Source organism: Phalangium opilio, unplaced genomic scaffold, assembly GCF_054372755.1.
Source record: "Phalangium opilio isolate 3A_F unplaced genomic scaffold, DU_Popi_V2 ptg000017l_1, whole genome shotgun sequence".
Lineage (NCBI taxonomy): Eukaryota > Metazoa > Arthropoda > Arachnida > Opiliones > Phalangiidae > Phalangium > Phalangium opilio.
This window is the reverse complement of record NW_028324151.1, coordinates 2,342,349-2,360,809: the sequence shown is the minus strand read 5'-3', so window position 1 is coordinate 2,360,809 and position 18,461 is coordinate 2,342,349. Positions and strand designations below refer to the sequence as shown.

General features: G+C 36.1%; 1 protein-coding gene across 1 annotated transcript in view; it reads right to left on the bottom strand.

Annotated features, from left to right (window-relative positions):
* The window catches only part of LOC149702420 (metabotropic glutamate receptor 2-like), a 67,043-nt gene that overhangs the window by 30,442 nt on the left and 18,140 nt on the right, over positions 1-18,461 (bottom strand). Inside the window, exons 2-4 of the mRNA XM_089867116.1 lie at positions 17,393-17,547; positions 3,971-4,141; positions 3,532-3,676 (exon numbers count right to left, since the gene is read on the bottom strand). Of these exons, the coding sequence (XP_089723242.1) occupies positions 3,532-3,676; positions 3,971-4,141; positions 17,393-17,547 (471 nt within the window). The remainder of the gene's footprint in view (positions 1-3,531; positions 3,677-3,970; positions 4,142-17,392; positions 17,548-18,461) is intronic.

Genomic DNA, 18,461 nt, shown 5'->3' with positions numbered 1-18,461 from the left:
CGATAAAAATAAAAAAAATATGAAAAATCGGTGTCTATTGGAAAATTCAAATGCAATTTATTCCAACCAACCAAAAGTCCGGAGTCAGCTATATTGATATGTCTACAGCTCCAGGAATATGATCAGAATACGCAATCATTCAGACATCTCGCGCGCGTACCACTGAAACAGCTTTTTCAAAACGAACATCAAGAATATCACCGCAGGATTGAAATATTCCGAAATGGACTCACGGAAAGGAAAACAAAATGAAAAAAAAGTAGGCGTCAGATACGTTTCTATTCCTTCGTCGGATCGTAGGATTTTGGGGGGAAGATTGAGTATTTGAGGAAAAGAAGAAGGACCTTTGCGTTACATTCATGATTTCATACTGTCATCGTGTCAGAGGTTACTTTATTAAACCCCCCCGACCTACTTTAAAAGGAAAATCCATGAAATATTATGTCAGTGATCATAATCGAATAATATATGAGGAACGAAGAGGATCTAAAAATATGTCTTAGCGAATGGTAACTTGGTAAGTGAACTAAACTGAACTGGGCTGGGGTGTGAATGAACTTCGTATAGTTCCCAGTGGCTTTTTGTCTAACTTCATTGGTTGACCAATCAATAGATAGTTTTCACACATGGACGATTCATACCATTTACACCAGGAGGCCGGGCTACCTGGAGGACAGAAATCCGTCTGCTTTTGTCCTCCAGGTAGCCCAGTCTCCTGGTGTAAATGGTATGAATTCTCCATGTGTGAAAAACATCAATGCTGCATTTAAATATGATTATCTTTTTTAAAACGAAAACAATTAACCTATTCCACTATAGTTTTGAGGCATCGATCTGGGAATGAGTTATATTTAAATTAGTTCTTGGAGATTGTCATAGATCAGATTTCGTAGTTTATAAAAGTAATTTGGTTTGCCATCGTATACTGGCGTATGACTAGAGTATTCATACACCAGTATTCCCGGCCTCACACTAAATACATTTTCTTTTGTCAAATCAGCGTGTGTCGTAATTCAAAGCCGGCCGTATCGAGTTACTCTAAAATACTAATTTCGTCCGTACATTTTTATGAAGAAGTTTCTTCTAACTTTAATTAAATTGCAAAAACCTTTAGTACCAAGCCCAATTTAGCGCGCGTTTTCTCTTCTTACGTACCCCCTTCTCCTGGTAAAGTGTAGTGGGCCTAGTAAGTCGGTAATGACAAGGGGCACACACACACACGCTATACAGTCATGTACCAAATACAAGGTTGGCTTTCGTTAAAGCTATTTAACTTTTATCGTGTCTCGAGCCATTATTCTTATTAAGAAGCTTAACACGGCCAAGCACTATCCCTTAATGAAAAAACTTTCAACTTTTGGCGGGCGACAAAAAAGAGAGAAAGAGAGAGAGAGAGAGAGAGAGAGAGAGAGAGAGAGAGAGAGAGAGAGAGAAGTGAAACCCATTTGGGTTTCGCCGGGTTTTATAACGAAGGAAGAAAGAAAGGCTTTGGTCGTACCGTATTATATACATAAAAGGGAATTTGACTTAATTTTTCAATCCTGAATGCGTACTGAAGTTTAACGTGGGGATAATGTTCTAAGGAATGTATGGTTACTGCCTTTCGTAACATTAGACATTCCGAATGTAATTTTTCCTTATGAAGATATCCAAAAAGCGTGACATTCAAAAATACAAAAGAAAGTATAGACTGAATCATAAGTTTATAAGATATGTATGACATTACCAGCTGAGTAATGCTACTTAAGACTTACAGCGCTCGAGCTATAGTTCGAGGGAGAACGACGGAAGCGAGAATTGAAGTCCTACACTCGGTGGTTAATTTTGCAGTTAGGACTTCCATCTAGGTCCTATTTAGTCTGCATTACTAAGCCCAAATTTGACAGCGCCTCACCAGGCGTCTTCGCTTTACCCAGAATCTATGGCCTACCTCACTCACTTCATGACAAGCTCCAGTTTCTAAGTTACCAGTGACAAACTTATGGAAAACATATCTTATAAACTTATGACTGAAGTGAATGAACCACGTTTTTCCGACGTGACATGTACTTCACGATTGCGCTACACAGTATAAATTTGGGAAAAACAAACTTAGTTTTAGTTGGATTATGATGTTTTTCTATGCGAGATAATGTTTTTACAAATCTCTAGTAGCCTAGTTGAACATTGTACTGGAATTTGATTTCCCGAATAAGGTTTCGGTAGATAAAAATACTGTATATTATTTTTGCTGGAATATCGTAATCATTTTCCCTGATAAGTGGGGGGGGGGTAATTACTTAGCGTAATCAAAGGTATTACCAGTAATCGGTACATAGGAAAGCCGAGAGTTATAGCCCAGGGTAAAATCCCAAATTTTTAAAAAACTTTCGGATTTTCCATTAGTAAAGCAGTTTAAGAAAAAACCTACGTGAAATTAAACAACTCTTAAAAACTTTGCTCCCATAAAACGAAATCCATTTGATTCAATTTCAAAGTATTCGGAACAAGTTTAAAAGAAAGTTAAAACCAAAGTGCAATATATATATGAAAGTATATAGGTACAACTTAAGGAATTTCCAGATTTCTCAGGTCTATTTATTTTAGCCAGGGTTCCCCCTAAGAAGGATCATTATTGATTTAAGAGGCAGACACAACGGGGAGTCCGCGGGAAGCGATTCTTTGTAACAGCCAACGCGTAGAAGGATAAAAGTCTTACGAAACTCTCTATGAACAATTCCTAAATTTCTTTCTTTTTTCTTTCTTAGTTACAGAAATCCTGAAAGTAATGTCCCCTCTTTCCTTTTGGTAGACCGAAACCCACGCCCTTTGACCTACGAGGACGAAACCACTCCTTTTACCAAGAAGAGACTTTGCTAATACCGCTATATAGTTTCAGGTTATAGAATGGAGCGCGATTGCACACCTTGGGTGTTGGAGAAACGAGAACAGAGTCTATTGCTCGTATATTTGGCCTAAAACGACTAAAACTAACCTCCAAAAACGTCGGCTTTTCGAAAATTGACTTTTTCGAGCACCGAAAATCCATTTTGAAAAAAAAAAGGGATTTAATATACTTCGAAAGCTATCAAATTTTGGCGGGGATATAATGGGACTTATTTTTCAAAAGTTACTCTAAATTCATTAGAGTGTATTCGGTCTGGATTAAGGTGGATAGAAAATTGTTTCAATCGAAAGTTGTTGTTTGATTTATAGAAAAACGAGGAAAGATAAGCCTGATAAGTAACTTCTATCTCAATTTTGCCACGAGGGACACTGTTTTACAGTTATGATTTGATTTCAGTGTTTCAGGGAAGTCGTGCACGGTGCCTTCCCATTGAATAAGCAGATAATCACCAACTTCTAAATAATGGGTTTCTGTTTGGGCCTTAAGATATAGGTCTTATTATACGTCTATCAGATGTCAGGTAATAATAAAATGTATCTCTCTCCATCTACTTACTGTCCCCTTGAGAGAATCTAAATCAATCAAGTACACTGTATCCAATAAGATAAAATAAAAAGAGACCACATATGGAACTCAGAACTCACCCCGGGCTCTTTGCTTCTGTTTTAGTTTATCGACAATAGCGTCGTAAGTATCCTCTTTGGCCACTCCGGAATCTTTCGTTAACCTTTCTTTGACCGCTATGCAAATATTATAGGATCCCATCAGTTCTTCCAAGACACTAAAAGCCTATAGGAAAGACAGACGATAAGGGTCTTATCATTATTTTATTATATCCTCTAGCTTTTCATGATGGATCACTATCGTACATGTATGAAAGTATAGACGTAGTAGAAGGTATTTTATTCATCCTTACACAGGTAGGACTGAAGCCAACAACTTTGAGTCGAAAATGTAAAGTATACTTCGTAATTCAATAAACCATAACTTCTCATAGAAGTTACATTGTCGACTCAAAATTGTTTTCCAATCACTTTTTTTACAACACTCTGTATTTGTATCGTGGATAAAATGGATAATTACCTTTACTCCATAATTGGATTCTTCATAGATAATTGAGATGTAAGTCCACTTTAAAAGGCGTATTATTTCGACCATGGCATGAGCTTGATTCGTGTCAGATGGAACAGTTCGTAGAAAATATTCAAAACGTTGTTTGTTACTCAGTTCGGGACTCGTCGAGAAAAAACTGACCTATAAAGAGATTTATATAAAAAATTACGTAAAAAAATTAAATAAAAATTATGGAATCTCTCCAGATGACTAATTGTAATAAAAAATTAAATAAAAATTATGGAATCTCTCCAGATGACTAATTGTAATTTAGGAGCTAGACTCCAGACAAATAAATAAATATCCAAACTATGTCTTTGAACTAAATACACATTCTTAACAGTAGACAATTAATTAAATACTACATTAAAGGGATATAATAATTAACTAAAGTCGGCATATATCTTTGATTTAACATCACAGGGATATATGATATGAAACATTCTATTGTATGTACATACTTTATTTAATAAATTATAAATTAATATAATATAACATTAAAGTATAAGATATAGGATCAAATTTATTTTTAAATTAAATAGCAACAATTGTTTAACATAAAGAAAACCGCGGAAACTTTTTTTTTCAAGTAAAAACTCAGCTCACGTAGCCCGTAATGTGTTATTCCCGAAACTAAAACTAAAACCAAAAAAAATTTCGTTGAAGTAAGAAACGTTTGGGGACCAAGTTATACTCTTTCCTGCAACGTTTTATCCTAGTTTTTTTTTTCTTTTTTTTTTTGTAGGCGCATTATTCTTAACCGTGGCACCGTAAAACTTGCTCAGTTTCTGATATATACGTTATATTCTAATCCCTGTACCACCTGACTCCAAGCTTAATCGCTAAGAAACAAAGCCCTCTCCTTTGACTGTAGTGTCAGGTTTAGTTGCCAGTGGTCTAACTCGGTCCTCAATTCGGCTAGTAGAAGTAGAGTTTCAGCGAATTTCCTTACCATAATCTAACCTCTTTTCGTCAAGACAAAAAGAAAAAAAAACCGGATTATTTCAGCAAAATGTAAATTTTTCTAGCTGTAGATAAACAATGAACGGAGGTCTTGGTAACTTTTGGAATAGAAAGTTCTGACTTTAGGGAATTAAGTCAGAAGGTTTTCTTAAATAAGTAAAGTTTATCGCTTATAACTTGATGCTTTGTCTATACAATCTACAGTCATTCTTTAAAAATAGAAGAAGTTCTTTCTGATTGGCTGATAATCAACGCCCTGTTCAAACCGCTTCACCTAAATGGCTAAAAATTTGCAGGGACGTTACTCTTAAGTGGAAGGCCGGCGGCAAGAAATATTTTACCAATCCGAGGCCATCTTTAAAAATGGCGACTATCCAAAAATTTAAAAACCTTCTTTATCAAACACGCGCTTTTCAACCCATTTCACTTACACTGATTCCCCATATTCTACAAACTAGGCTTTATGATCAGCTTTTGGGGGTTCAATTTTCCCTCCGCCATCTTTAAAAATGGCGCACCGAACGCAATAAAAATGTCCCAACGGCCTGACAAGCAACTCCGGGTGTCTTTTCCGCTAGTAACTTAAATAAAACAAATTACTCCTTCGCTGGTCTTTCTTAGAATCACAAAACTGTCTTAAATTTAACCATGCACGTTCTCATGGGTATCTTTCAGTTACTTACTCCAAGATCTTGATGTAGAGAAAAATTGGGGGTGGGGTTTGGGTGAGGGTACTTTGACCCGGACGAACGTTAACCCGACTGAGCGTAAAAATTTTTGAGAAAGAAACGAAACGATTCCTATTCAAATCGTCCCGAGAGAAAGTATAGTCCCGAAGAATGGTAAATATCAGAGAAAGACAGAGAGAGAGCTATGGGGAAAATCACTGAAACAACGGCATCCATCCAGGGCGGGGAAGGGAAGGGTTGGATAGGGTAGCTTTAGATTAACTCCTCGAGGGCTGTCTTCTTTTTTACGAGGCAATAAAGAGACTGAGACAAAAGCTGGATTTCTTCCTTTATAGGCAAGCTACACTTACATGGTATACACGAAAAAAAAAACTTTTTAGGACAACACAATGCGAGGCTACTGTTACGCAGACTGAGATTCTTAATTTCGTCGAGGTGTTTTAAGTTTTCAGTCCTCCTCAATGGTAAGTACTTGTAAACCTTTCTTTAAAGGAAGATAATATAAGCATTGGATACTTTTAGTGTTTCGGAATAAATACACAAAGAGCTGGAGGACACCCTCTTCTAGTTAATTTTGCGAAACCAATTCGTTCAAATGCCGTAAAATCTAAACCAATTCGTTCAAATGCCGTCAAATCTAAACCAATTCGTTCAACTGCCGTAAAATCTAAACCAATTCGTTCAAATTCATTAAAAAATCTAAACTAGTTCGTTCAAATGCCACAAAATCTAAGCCAATTCGTTCAAATGGCATAAAAATCGAAACCAATTGCTTCAACTGCCGTAAAATCTAAACCAATTCGTTCAAATTCATTAAAAAATCTAAACCAATTCGTTCAAATTCATTAAAAACTCTAAACCAATTCGTTCAAATTCATTAAAAAATCTAAACCAATTCGTTCAAATTCATTAAAAACTCTAAACCAATTCGTTCAAATTCATTAAAAAATCTAAACTAGTTCGTTCAAATGCCACAAAATCTAAGCCAATTCGTTCAAATGGCATAAAAATCGAAACCAATTGCTTCAAATTCCGTAAAATCTAAACCAATTGGTTCAAACGCCGTCAAATCTAAACCAATTCGTTCAAACACCATAAAATCTAAACCAATTCGTTCAAACGCATAAAATCTAAACCAATTCGTTCAAAAGAGAAGTCATACATTTCTATTTCGTCCAACTTGTTCTCAGACCCATTTTGTGGATTTGAACCGAGGGAACTCCATCCTAGACTGCTGTACTACAGTACTGGTATCTCGGATGGCCCAGTTTTCTTATTTATAAGTATCCCGATTGAAACATAAAGCTGTCAAAGCCAAGTTTCCCTTTCTATTCCGGTTTTTATTCGGATGGTGGCAAAGGGGCTATAGGCCGATTCCGAAAAACGTTTTAGCCAAGTATACTCTCTTTCCTCTCTCCCTTCTGAACTATTTGGATAGTTTTTCCTTAGAAAGATCTTTTTCTTTACCTAAGATTCTTTCTGGTTTATCCTTTTACGAGGTTTCATAGAATAAAGAAGCAAAAAGCCTATTTGCATTTGCATATTCCCCTAGTCCCTTCATACGCTACAAGGAAAGAATCTTTGGTTTAAAACAGAAAAACTTATAGAAAATGGAAGATTATTCAATAGATTCAAATACCACGGTAATATCAAACTTTATGAACGCATTAGACCTAGCTGGACAACATACAAGGGTTAATGTAGGTCATAAAATCTATTAGAAAATTGGTAAAGTAAAAATACGCCGTATGGAAAATGGGTTTAAGGTCAGACTGGTTCTAACTAAATTCTCATTGAAATTAGCGCGCGAAACAGGTAGTCCTTTAGCGGCTTGCTTTGCCCTTAAAACCCTTGATGAAAAACACGTTCGACAACTCGAATTTAACTTCAAAACTAAACCTCTTAACGTTTATACAAAATAGACGAAAATCCCGATGCGTTTATATAGCTCAGTTTCAATTTCAAAAAGGACACATTTCCCAATAGAAAGGAGCGTCTTTCTATAGGAGAAATTCGCCTCTTTCTAAGATTATAAAAGCTGACCTATAGAGCCGTAATTCTCGACTTCGGTCTATGGGAATTGCGTATACCAGCATAGCTTTGGGGCAAGAGAAAATTAAATCCCCATATGGACTCGAGAGAGAGAGATTATACTTAGTTAAAATGATGGTTGAACGTCGTTATAGGGCTTTAATTAATATTCCAAAGCTCGGAGAGAGAGCGAGCGAGGGAGGATGGTCAAGTTTATCCAGGTAAACTAAGGAGATTCCAAGAAAGGAGAGATATCTCGATAAACTGAATCATTAAGATTCTAAGCCTTGGCTGACTTCCGTTCCATTCGCGGTTAAATTTTGAATGGACTCCGTGGATTATTTTATTATTCCCAGAATCCCATGGAAGTATGAAGGCAGGAGCTAGGCCTTGTTCGAAATTGCCGTCTAATGCGAACCCCCCCTTGCCCCTCTCTACCCCGTCGAACTAACGGGATTAACATTCAGGAGAAGTTAAATTTATATATATATATATATTTCGAGACCCAAATAGTAAAAGGGAGGGGAGATTTTCAACGCAATCCTCGTAACATCGCGGTTCGGCTCCTAATTATTCTAGAATTTTATAAGCCAAGAATGGCTATGTAGTCGAATTTTCGACGATTGCAGTTTCGAAATTATAAGCTATATCTATTTGAACGAGAAATAATAAAAGTACAATTTTAGACCGTATACTTCGCATGCAGTCGGCGTTTCTCAAGAACAAGACTTTCTAATTTAAATGGATATTCAAAGAGTGAATTGGAGTTTTAGGCCTTTGCCTGTATTAGAACCCAAGTGGTGCAGATATCGTAGTTGACAACCGGATCTGTTTGTTAAACCATGGAAGAAATAGAAAACTCCATGCACCATGACATGTCATTTAAATCATAACCTTAATCTACAACGGGATTATGACGTGGACTGAACAGTAGGGGTAGCATGCAGTCTGTTAAAACGTGCATGGTCACGTGGCAAAACGAACCTTGCACTACTCTTGAATGTTTCCCTGTCGTATGGGTTCCCCTTTATATTTTTCCTCCATGATCAAACTCTACAGGCGCGTTTACAACAAACACATTGGAAACCGTTTTCAATTACAGTTCTAGAAACGTCGAATGTCCACAATCTATACACATTTATGTCAATATCTCTACCGCGTACATTTCCTATTGTCTATACGACTCGAAAACTTTATTACGATATATAAGCATAAGTAATTTATGGATATACCTCGGGGAAATTAAACACTAGCGCGGATAACTCGGTGGTTTTCTGTCCTAGACAAGAGTAACGCATTATAAAGATGGATATATATATATATATAGTCCTGGGAATACTCTACACGTCCGTTCGTCCGCCTTGTCCCTATATAAAATTATTCCGGAAGAGAAAGAACTTTTACTTCCTAAAAAAAATGAAACGTATCCAATAGTCGTTTCGGTTGGGTGCCCTCTACTAATTACGGAACCGGGAGCTTGGTAGCGTATGGCGTTGTCAGCAAATTTTCAACTTGACCTCGCTCGCACCGAGTACTCATATTTTTACAGCCAATATATCGTTAGAAGTTTATAAGTTAAAGTACGGCAAAGTACTTGCAAGAAAATGTATCGATTACTAGGCCTAATCGTGTTTTTAAAGTCAAAACCGAAAGAGCGTTACTGACAGAAAGACGCACGGATAGGTTAACAACAAATACCTAAGTTGGTATGTATATCGTCATAGGGTTATAAACCTTTTCGACGTAAAGAAGGGGGTAGGCAACCTTCAGGATCGGGACATACATAGGGGGGGGGGGTTGATACATTGTCATCCGTCTCTGGGCACTACAGCGCAGGCGTCAAGAACTTCCAAGAAGTAAGATGGAAGGCAGAGTTTCACCCCCGTATCTTTCCCTCTTAGTTATGTCATCGAAATGGTCTATTAAGTGGCGAAACTTGGAAAATAATTTCACTACGACGTATTAGCTTCTAGTATTAAAAGGCATTACTACCACCACTCCGTAGTGTTTACAAGTCGGCCATTGCCTGTTCTCGATTCAGTGGGCCGTGGTTTTTCAGCTAAAACCAAAAATTGCAAGTGACAGCTTTACTGAAAACTCTTGTCATTATGAATCTATGTACTCTTTGCGTTAAACCTGCCTAACAGAATAAATATTATAGGCTGAATTTTGTTTCTTTCAATTTGTCTCCAAGTACTCGAGTGATAAGATACTGCATGGTTTTGTTATTAATGTAAACTTTAAAGTACTTAACTTTGATTTTAAATATTCATTTTATATCCTAAAACTACGAACACTCTAAACTTTAATAAACTACATGCCTGCCGGAATAGGCTTAAATGGTTTACGCGCTGTACTTGATGAAACAAAATTTTAAAATTTAAATTTACCGATAAAATCTGCAGGGATAAAGTGCAGTTTCAAAAATCTTTTTGTTCTTTAAATGTCAGGTGAAAGTGACAGTTTTGGTACTTAGGCGTGTGAAATTTTTAAAATTTTTAAGTATAGGCCTATAGCCACTTCCTCAGTACCTTAGTGCAACTTTAACTTTAGAGTGTCAAAACTTTATACGAGACGAGCTTTTAGACGAGTAGCCTAAAGGTTCAGACAGGAAGACAAAGTTTTAGGAAATATTAAGCAGATTGAGGATATCCTTTTAGTATTAATAAGAACCCATTAACGACACCCGAGAACGTGTTAGGTTTCCTGGTGGCGATGCGCGATAGAACCCACCGAGTATGCAAAGAAACACCTTGATATTACCATGTCGAAGCAGTCCAATTTTATCTTTGAACGTTCTCAGTTCTTAAATTGGTTCTTAAAATAAGAAAAATATGCAAACGACAGCAATAAAAAAGAACGTCTTTGTAGCCTCATTTCTTTCCCTATTAAATTTCTTAAAAAAAAAAGAAGCTATATTCAAATGTATTTTTAACAAGAACCCTTAAAAGGAAATATGTTAATCTTTAATGCATATATAGAGTTGAGGAATATTTCTCGGTTTTAAAAAAAAAATTATAAATTGTCTTTCAGAAGTCAAGAAAAAAATATAGAACTATATCAAGGAGTGAAAGTTAAAACAAAATGATTATTCCAAAAAAGAAAAAGTGCGAGTCCGACGCGACAAAAACGTCCTGAGAATTCCATGGAGTGCAAAATTACAATATAATTTCAAGACCCATTATGAAAGAAATTAACCCATGTTGCCCCGCGAAATTCTCTGGACCTATTAAAGATGTCAAAAGTAAAAATTCGGGTCGCACCTTAATAAGCGCCGTGTTTCATTCACGCTCATTTAGATTAATAAACAGAATTTATGTAAGGTAAAACTAAGCCCAAAAAAGAAACAACTAAAAATAGACTTTATATAATTTCAAAAAGGTTGTATCTTTCGGTTCAAATTACGTAGAGATACGACTTTTTTAACTTATCGTGTGTAGCACGAGACTGTTCTGACAAGGACCGCAAAGAATTAAGTTAAGACAGGAGGAGAATGGACACTTTTCACGAGGAAAATAATAAAAAAATTGCTTAGAGGCGAGTAATTTTACGTTAAGTAACACACCCCTCGGTATAGGATAAAGAAGATTGGTGATACCAATTACTTCGGCAGTTGGGACACCCCTAATTAAGAGAGAGGTCCTTTAATTAAAAGGCGCGGTAGGAAGCCGGTGGCGTACGAAGATGTATAACGCGCCAAGTCCAAAAAATTGACAAGCTTCTTACGGTGAACACTAATACGGTTACGAAAGTACACGACGAATAAAATTGACCGGGAAATTAAACATTTTAGGCATTTAGAGCAACGACGGAAGTAGAACTCTGGCCGTTGGCTGGCTTCTAGGCTTATTTAAGAAGTGATATTATGGATTAAGAAACATATATGTAATGCCCAAATTGATCTTGTCGCGTGTATGGCGTGCTAGCCCTATTATATCTCCGGTAGCAATTCGTTAGGATATGGTATAAGAAAAAGTCGGAAATTAGAAAGCAATTATTTCCGAATGTTAAAGGTTAGTAATAGAGTAAGGTTTTTATTCAGAATAGAGTAATTAAGTTATTAAGTCGTTAGATATAGGATATAATTAATCCTTTTTTCCCCTTCACACTTTGCATCGGTTTACGAAGAATATGTGATAGTCCAACATAAAGGATTGTTTAACACAAAAGTTTTATTTTTAACTAAACTGGACAGTCTTAACGAAAGTCATTTTTTCAGGGTCGAGAAGAAAGGACCTAAGACAACTGACCTTAGAAACAATGGAAGGTCAAAACCATCGTGTTCAGAGAATGAAAGTGAATTATTTTTACTCCTTGTAGAGGAAAAGAACGCTTTATCTTCTTTGTTAAACCATCATAAGATTATAAGATATGTCCCATAAGCATGACACTACTAATGCTAGAGACTTACAGCTCGAGCTAGTTCAAGTTCCTATTTAGTCTGCGGTACTAAGCCTTTGACAGCGTCTCACCCGGCGTCTTCGCTTTACCTCGAATCTATGACCTATGACCTACGTACCTCACTTCAAAGTGACAAACTTATGGAAGGAACATATCTTACGAACTTACGCTGTAATACTCGTAGAAAGATGAAGATTAAAATAAGAAAAAGCTTAGACCCAATATTCCATTAACTCGGTTATAGATGTTGAAACGAAGCCGAACCAAACCGAACCGCCAAGGGATTAGGAAAAGCATGCACGAAAGTGAAAGACACGCGAGATATGTCGCCCAGAATAGATAGACTGGCGGCGCCGATCGAATTGGGACTTAATTGAAAGCTTTCAAACTAACTTGTCCGTCGCAATCAAGATTCCAGCAGTTACCACAGTAGACATTAGACATCTTTTTTTTTTTGGTGAGGAAATGGGTCTATAATTTGATAGCGAAAAATCCAATTTCTATCAAACCTTTTTACTTTCGCCTAATTGCCACGTAATTAGCCCTAATTATCGTTGTCACGGATACGTAAAAAGAAGAGAGAAAGAAAGTCAATTTCGAAACGGATTCCAATATTATCGACAAAGACAAAGTGCTTTTAAAGGGAATATAAAATAAGAGCCGTTCTGATTTCAATATACACTGAAAGTATTTCGCAATCGAACACGTTTATCTTCACTTTAATACGCTTTTATATATTCGTCGGAAATTGCACTTTGAAGGCTTATTTTTAATTAATCCTTTAGAATATTCAAATATTCTTCCTTAATTACTCAGAAATCAATTGATTAATTAAAAGCAATTAAAACTTGGAAAGTTAATGAAGTAAAACTTCAAAAGGCAAGTTCTTAAGAACATCAAAGTCGGAAAATTTAACCGCGATTGAGGGCAACAACGATAGCGCTATATTGGTCTGCGAGTTTTGCTTTCTCTGGAAGTCGACATTAGGAAAATTTGACGTCCAACTTCATTGTTAAGCCCATATTGTCGAGAGTTGGACGTATCTAACACCAATATGGGTTATGGACAACGTGTAATAGTTATCAATGAACAAAACGTGGGTTGCATAATTAAATATCTTCACCAGAAACATATAGCATTTTGTAAAACACCGCGCAAAGCTGTCATAATTTTAATCTTTAAAAATAGATTTATTTAAAGCTGCTTAAACATCCCAATTGAACTCCCGCACGACTCTTACAAAATAAGGTTTTAAAATTCTCCTGAAGGGTTTTATATTTATTTTGAAAGGCTTACAAGTAATATAATAAAGAAATATACTTTGAAAGTCTTGAAGAGAGAGGAAAATATCTCCCAAAACGAAACCCCAAGGTTACAATTGGGAAATTATTAACAAAATCCCACGAAATTTTCATCCCTTCAAGTTGTACGTACTTACAAATATGAAAAAAAAGTATATATATATATATGTATAATCTCCATTGCGTGTAAAAATGGAAATTCGACCAAATCCCTTTATAGTGAAAAATAACGCTAACAACAGATGAAAACTACGCTATGGTTCCTTCTATAGTACAAAAAACCCATAAGTGACACCATCTGCACTACTCGATAACACGAACCCACAAACTTAGCTGCCAGCTTGATATTAAAGTTCCGCTCGTCGTGCGGAGAGAGAGTCCAGAGCAAACAATAAAGGGTTACCACATATTTCTCATTTCAAAAATATCCCCTGACTTTTCCAGGTTTTCCCTGACCGTCTGTGGAGCTGGGAATTTCACGGAAACAATTGTACTAGGTACTTACAAAATTTAAAAAATAAAACTGAGAAAAATTCAAGATAATTCCTAGGTTGGAATGAAGCCGAATTATAGGGGTTTTCGTTATAATGTAATTTCAATACAACGCCTGTAGAAATGTTGTTCCCGCTGCACACCCTTGTTCAGGAGGAAGCTAACCTACAGGGGTTTCTAGTTTGAAATATATTTTTCTAACCAATTTTAATTCACACTTTTACTAAAACTATGACTAAAACCTAATTACTTCCGTCTAACCAATATGAACTTCCCCAAGTTATAAGACGGTTTAAGTCTCGCTGACTCTTCACAACCATTTTCAAAATCCTTTACTACTTGCCCAGGTATCGAGGTAACCCTGCATGGAGAAAAGCATATTTCAAAAATTCAACAACGCGTGAGAGGGAAACAGTATGGCTACAAATTGGATTTTTGGAACGAACTATCGCTCGAGCTATATACATACAATACTGCCTGGGCCGAGAGAGAAAAAGGGCTGGCCTTTAGGAACTCTTGACAAAAGGAATACGAAGCTCAAACGTGAGAAGGATGCTGAATTCATAAAATTGGAATCAGAGGAGAAGTTCGGATGAAAAGAAAGAAAAAAAGAATGAATTGAAAAGATTGCAACAGCTTTGTATACTCGCGCCTCAAGTTACGGGATGCTTACAGAATTGAACGAACAATGTTATATAATATTTCAGCATCTTGCGGATTCGTCAATTCAAGGCGAAGTTTAGTCACCAAGGCGCTCAAGGAGTACAGTACACCAGGCAAGGAGTGCTCTGAAAAAGTTATATCACAAGGTAATAAAACTAATCCAAGTGATTGAATCATTCCCTATTTCTTATCGTATGTTTATTACATCTTGATTTTAAGCGAGTCATAGTTGTTGTTTAGTTTAAAGAAATGCCACAAGATGCTCAGTATAGTCGAGGGGTACGTCTCCAATTTGCGTCTCGAGAGTGTCTACGTTTTCAAAAAATGTCTCTCTACTTTGACGACCTCTACTTCGCAACTTTCAAAACGAAACGAAGGGGGTTAGTACCTTCGAACATTATTACCTTGTGGTTATAGTGTAAATTGGAATTGATGAAACCCGAAATAAAGACACGAAGAAAAAAACAAGATTTTGGTACAGGTTTTTTTGGTGTCATTCTCTGCCATAAAAAACATAAAAAAGATTGAATAAAAAACCCCGTCAAATAAGTTCTTTCTAATTTCCGGGAACCCACCGATAAAATAATAAAATGTAGATAGTACATCTAAGAAAACTTATATAACATACTCAACGCTAAAACTACAACTTTCAATACTTCTTTTTATCTATAATAGATAATTTCTGGGTGTCTTGTAATTCAATTCCTTACAGAAATATTTTCGTTAAATTAATTTTTTTCTCTTTCTCTCCATTGAACGGAAATTCTAGAGAGAAAGTAATTTCCCGCGTTACGACAATATTACAGAGGAGGGGAAGAGAGAAATAGAGTATTATCCCCGCTTGTATAATCTTCAAATGAATAATATATCTATTTTTAATTTGTTTATAATCGGATTTGCAATATTTTAATTAATTAAATTCGGATGCTTTTCTGACATCAGAGTTGGCTGGCTTAATTTGAAGCCCTTAATTTTCAACGGGAATCAAATTAAGGGAGAAAGAGTGAAAGAATAAGAGAAACATTTTCATTAAAATGAACTCTTAAATTGAGTTTTCCTCGAAATTAAGGGTCGGAATTAAGAGGCACTACCGGATGAGATGAGCAGTAACGAGTCTAGTTTCCAAATAATTAGAGAAAAGTCGTGCTCCATCAATGCTTAAAATTACATTTTAATTTGTTCAAGGACCTCTTTTAAATTAACGGAAGCGTACGGTTCAAATCTACTATGACAAGAACAATATTTGTACGAAGTGAGTTTACAGTTCGTAATCGGCTTAAATTGACAAATATAACTATATAATTACACAAACTTTGTATAGCGAAACATAAATTACTAATTAACACAATACTTGTGAAATTAGCAGAGAGAAAGAACTACCAAGAACCGATAAAACAAATAATGCAACTACTTTAAGATTAAGAATGACGTAATCCATTTCCTCAATATCCCCAGGACAAATTTCACGGAGAAACAAAAGAATAAAAAAGAAAAGAGATCCAGCTCATTAAGTCCAGTTCAAACAACGTCGATGATAAGTTTAAGAAATCCCTTTTTATCAAGAGCTCCGTCGTCTTATAAGACTGATAGATGATGTCTTTAATCTCGGATGGTATCCCTTCTTTTTAAAAACTTAAACAAGCCTCGCAACGTCAAAGAAAAAAAATTATCTCGGGTCATCCCTAGCATCCTTCAAGAATAGTAAATACAGAAGTTTATGAGACTCTCGAAGTATTAAACGGAAATTATTATAGCGACTTAAAATTAAAATTATTATCAGGCCAATTCGCCAATTCCAAAGTAGGTTTTCATTGTAATGTCACATGACTCAATACTTCTAGTTTCTAATAAACTTCTGATTACAGTAAGTAAGGTCCATACGCCATCGCGTTCGTTAGTTTTATGTGGATGAGTGATTAATACTTAACCGGGGGGGGGGGGGGTAAAAGACGTACGTTCTAATTACTGGTTTGGTCCACCAGACTTTTTTATTCTTTTTACTTTTTCATTAGCACTTGTACGTCTTCCTCCTCGGGTAGCGCTAATTTGACAGCTAAGTTGTTTTTCTTGGATTATAGATAGAGCAAAGGAAAAAGGAGCAGGTGTTTATTCAAGGCGCCACGGAAAGAACGACAAAAGTATCTATTCAGCATAAACTAGTGAGGGGGGGGGGGTAAGCAATTGTTAATTAACGTTAGGATTTAATCGAGTTAATTGGGAGATAAAATTCCACCTTTTTTTGGGTTAATTTAACCCAAAGTTCGTGATCGGGCGAGTATAGGTGGTGGTATTGGATAGAGATACTAAAACTCTACAAATTCCCCATTGAACCTATTGTACTTCGGTATGTTTGATATGGGGTGCATATATTTCTCATAAAAACCAGTATTTTTCAATGTTTAACTCTACTACCAATAAGGTACTATGCCTAAAATTAAAATACTTCTTTCCTAGCATTTCAGTACACCTTTAAGATCGTTGCTTCAAAGTTAAACTCCTTTCCTCGGGAATTTTAAACCCACCTCAAAATTCGGGGATATTTTAATTAACAACCTATCCAAACCAAAATTCGATTCAAAAAGCTCAAGAGTAACGCTTCAAAAGTTTATAGTGAAGAGGTTTGTTCAGCTACCACCTCCTCCTACCAAACAAAAGCTCTCTCGCTCCCAAAGAGACAACCGTCAAAACCTTTACCAGAAACCTCTAGAGTCCCGTAGTTTTTTAATGTTATAATTAAAAATTGATCAATTTAACTTAAGCGCAAGTAACACGTCGAAAACAACACCCTACGGGGACTTATGTGCAGAATACTAAATGAAACATTAAAAAAAGGTAGCCTGGTTGGTTCTTACCTGTGGAATTCTAAAGAGGCGAAGCAAGTTGGCCACTTGAATCGACGTGACGCTGGAAGCCGCTCCCAATACGCCCGAAATGACTTTCTGACGTATGCTAGGGACTGAGCCATCCGGACATCTGTAAGTACCATCGTCAATGTTGCTGATAGAACCTGGAAACAATGAATTACGTCTAATTAGTTTATTAATTAACCATCATCATTATACACTGATAAATAAAAAAGAAAGACCCGACGTATCAAGCAAAGTCTACTGAAGAAGTAATTTGTTTCGTGATCCAAACACAGTCGTTTAATTTCCAGTGACCTTGATATACCAGAAAAATACCGATTCTAATTTACGTCTGTCCACACGCTTAATTAGCTTTTAAATATCAGTGAGATCTTAAGGACCATTCAGACAACGCAGAGCAAAGCGACTCCATAAGACTAAAATATTTAAACAGCTAATGGATTTTGAAATAAAAATCACAAATATTTAAGTATCCATTAACTTCGTGGAATTTCACTTAAACAAACATTGACGTAAAGATCGAAACATAAGGTCTTAAAATTTTGCATAAATCAAGAACTCTACCGAGTCAATATACTCTAGAGAGCGGCCAGAACTCGATGTAGATTGAGGAAGGAAATACGCCCAACTACTTTTGGACTTGGACTTCCCAAAATTGCATTCCCTCAACAGGGGCGTTGGGAACGAGGAGAGGTTTAATGGTTTCAGATTAGAAACAGCTACCAAAATCCAAACAGAAACATATACCAGGTGTAATTATTCTTACATACTGTATAGATATAAACCTCAAGTATTTACCATCCTTAAATAGAGTAGGTGAAGGACTTTCCGGGTTTCTGATATAAGGGGATGTTCTTTGAGAAATCGATTTTGAGCCGAAAATTAACTTCTATCTAAATTTTTCCGTCCGGGCCATTGTTTTCGAGTTATGATTTAATGAGTGTTTTAGGGATGACCCCTTAATTAAATTATTAATTAATCATTGTCTCAATCAGTTTCTTAATTAAATTTAAGGGGTCATCCGTAAAATACTTTGACCAATCTTAACTCGATT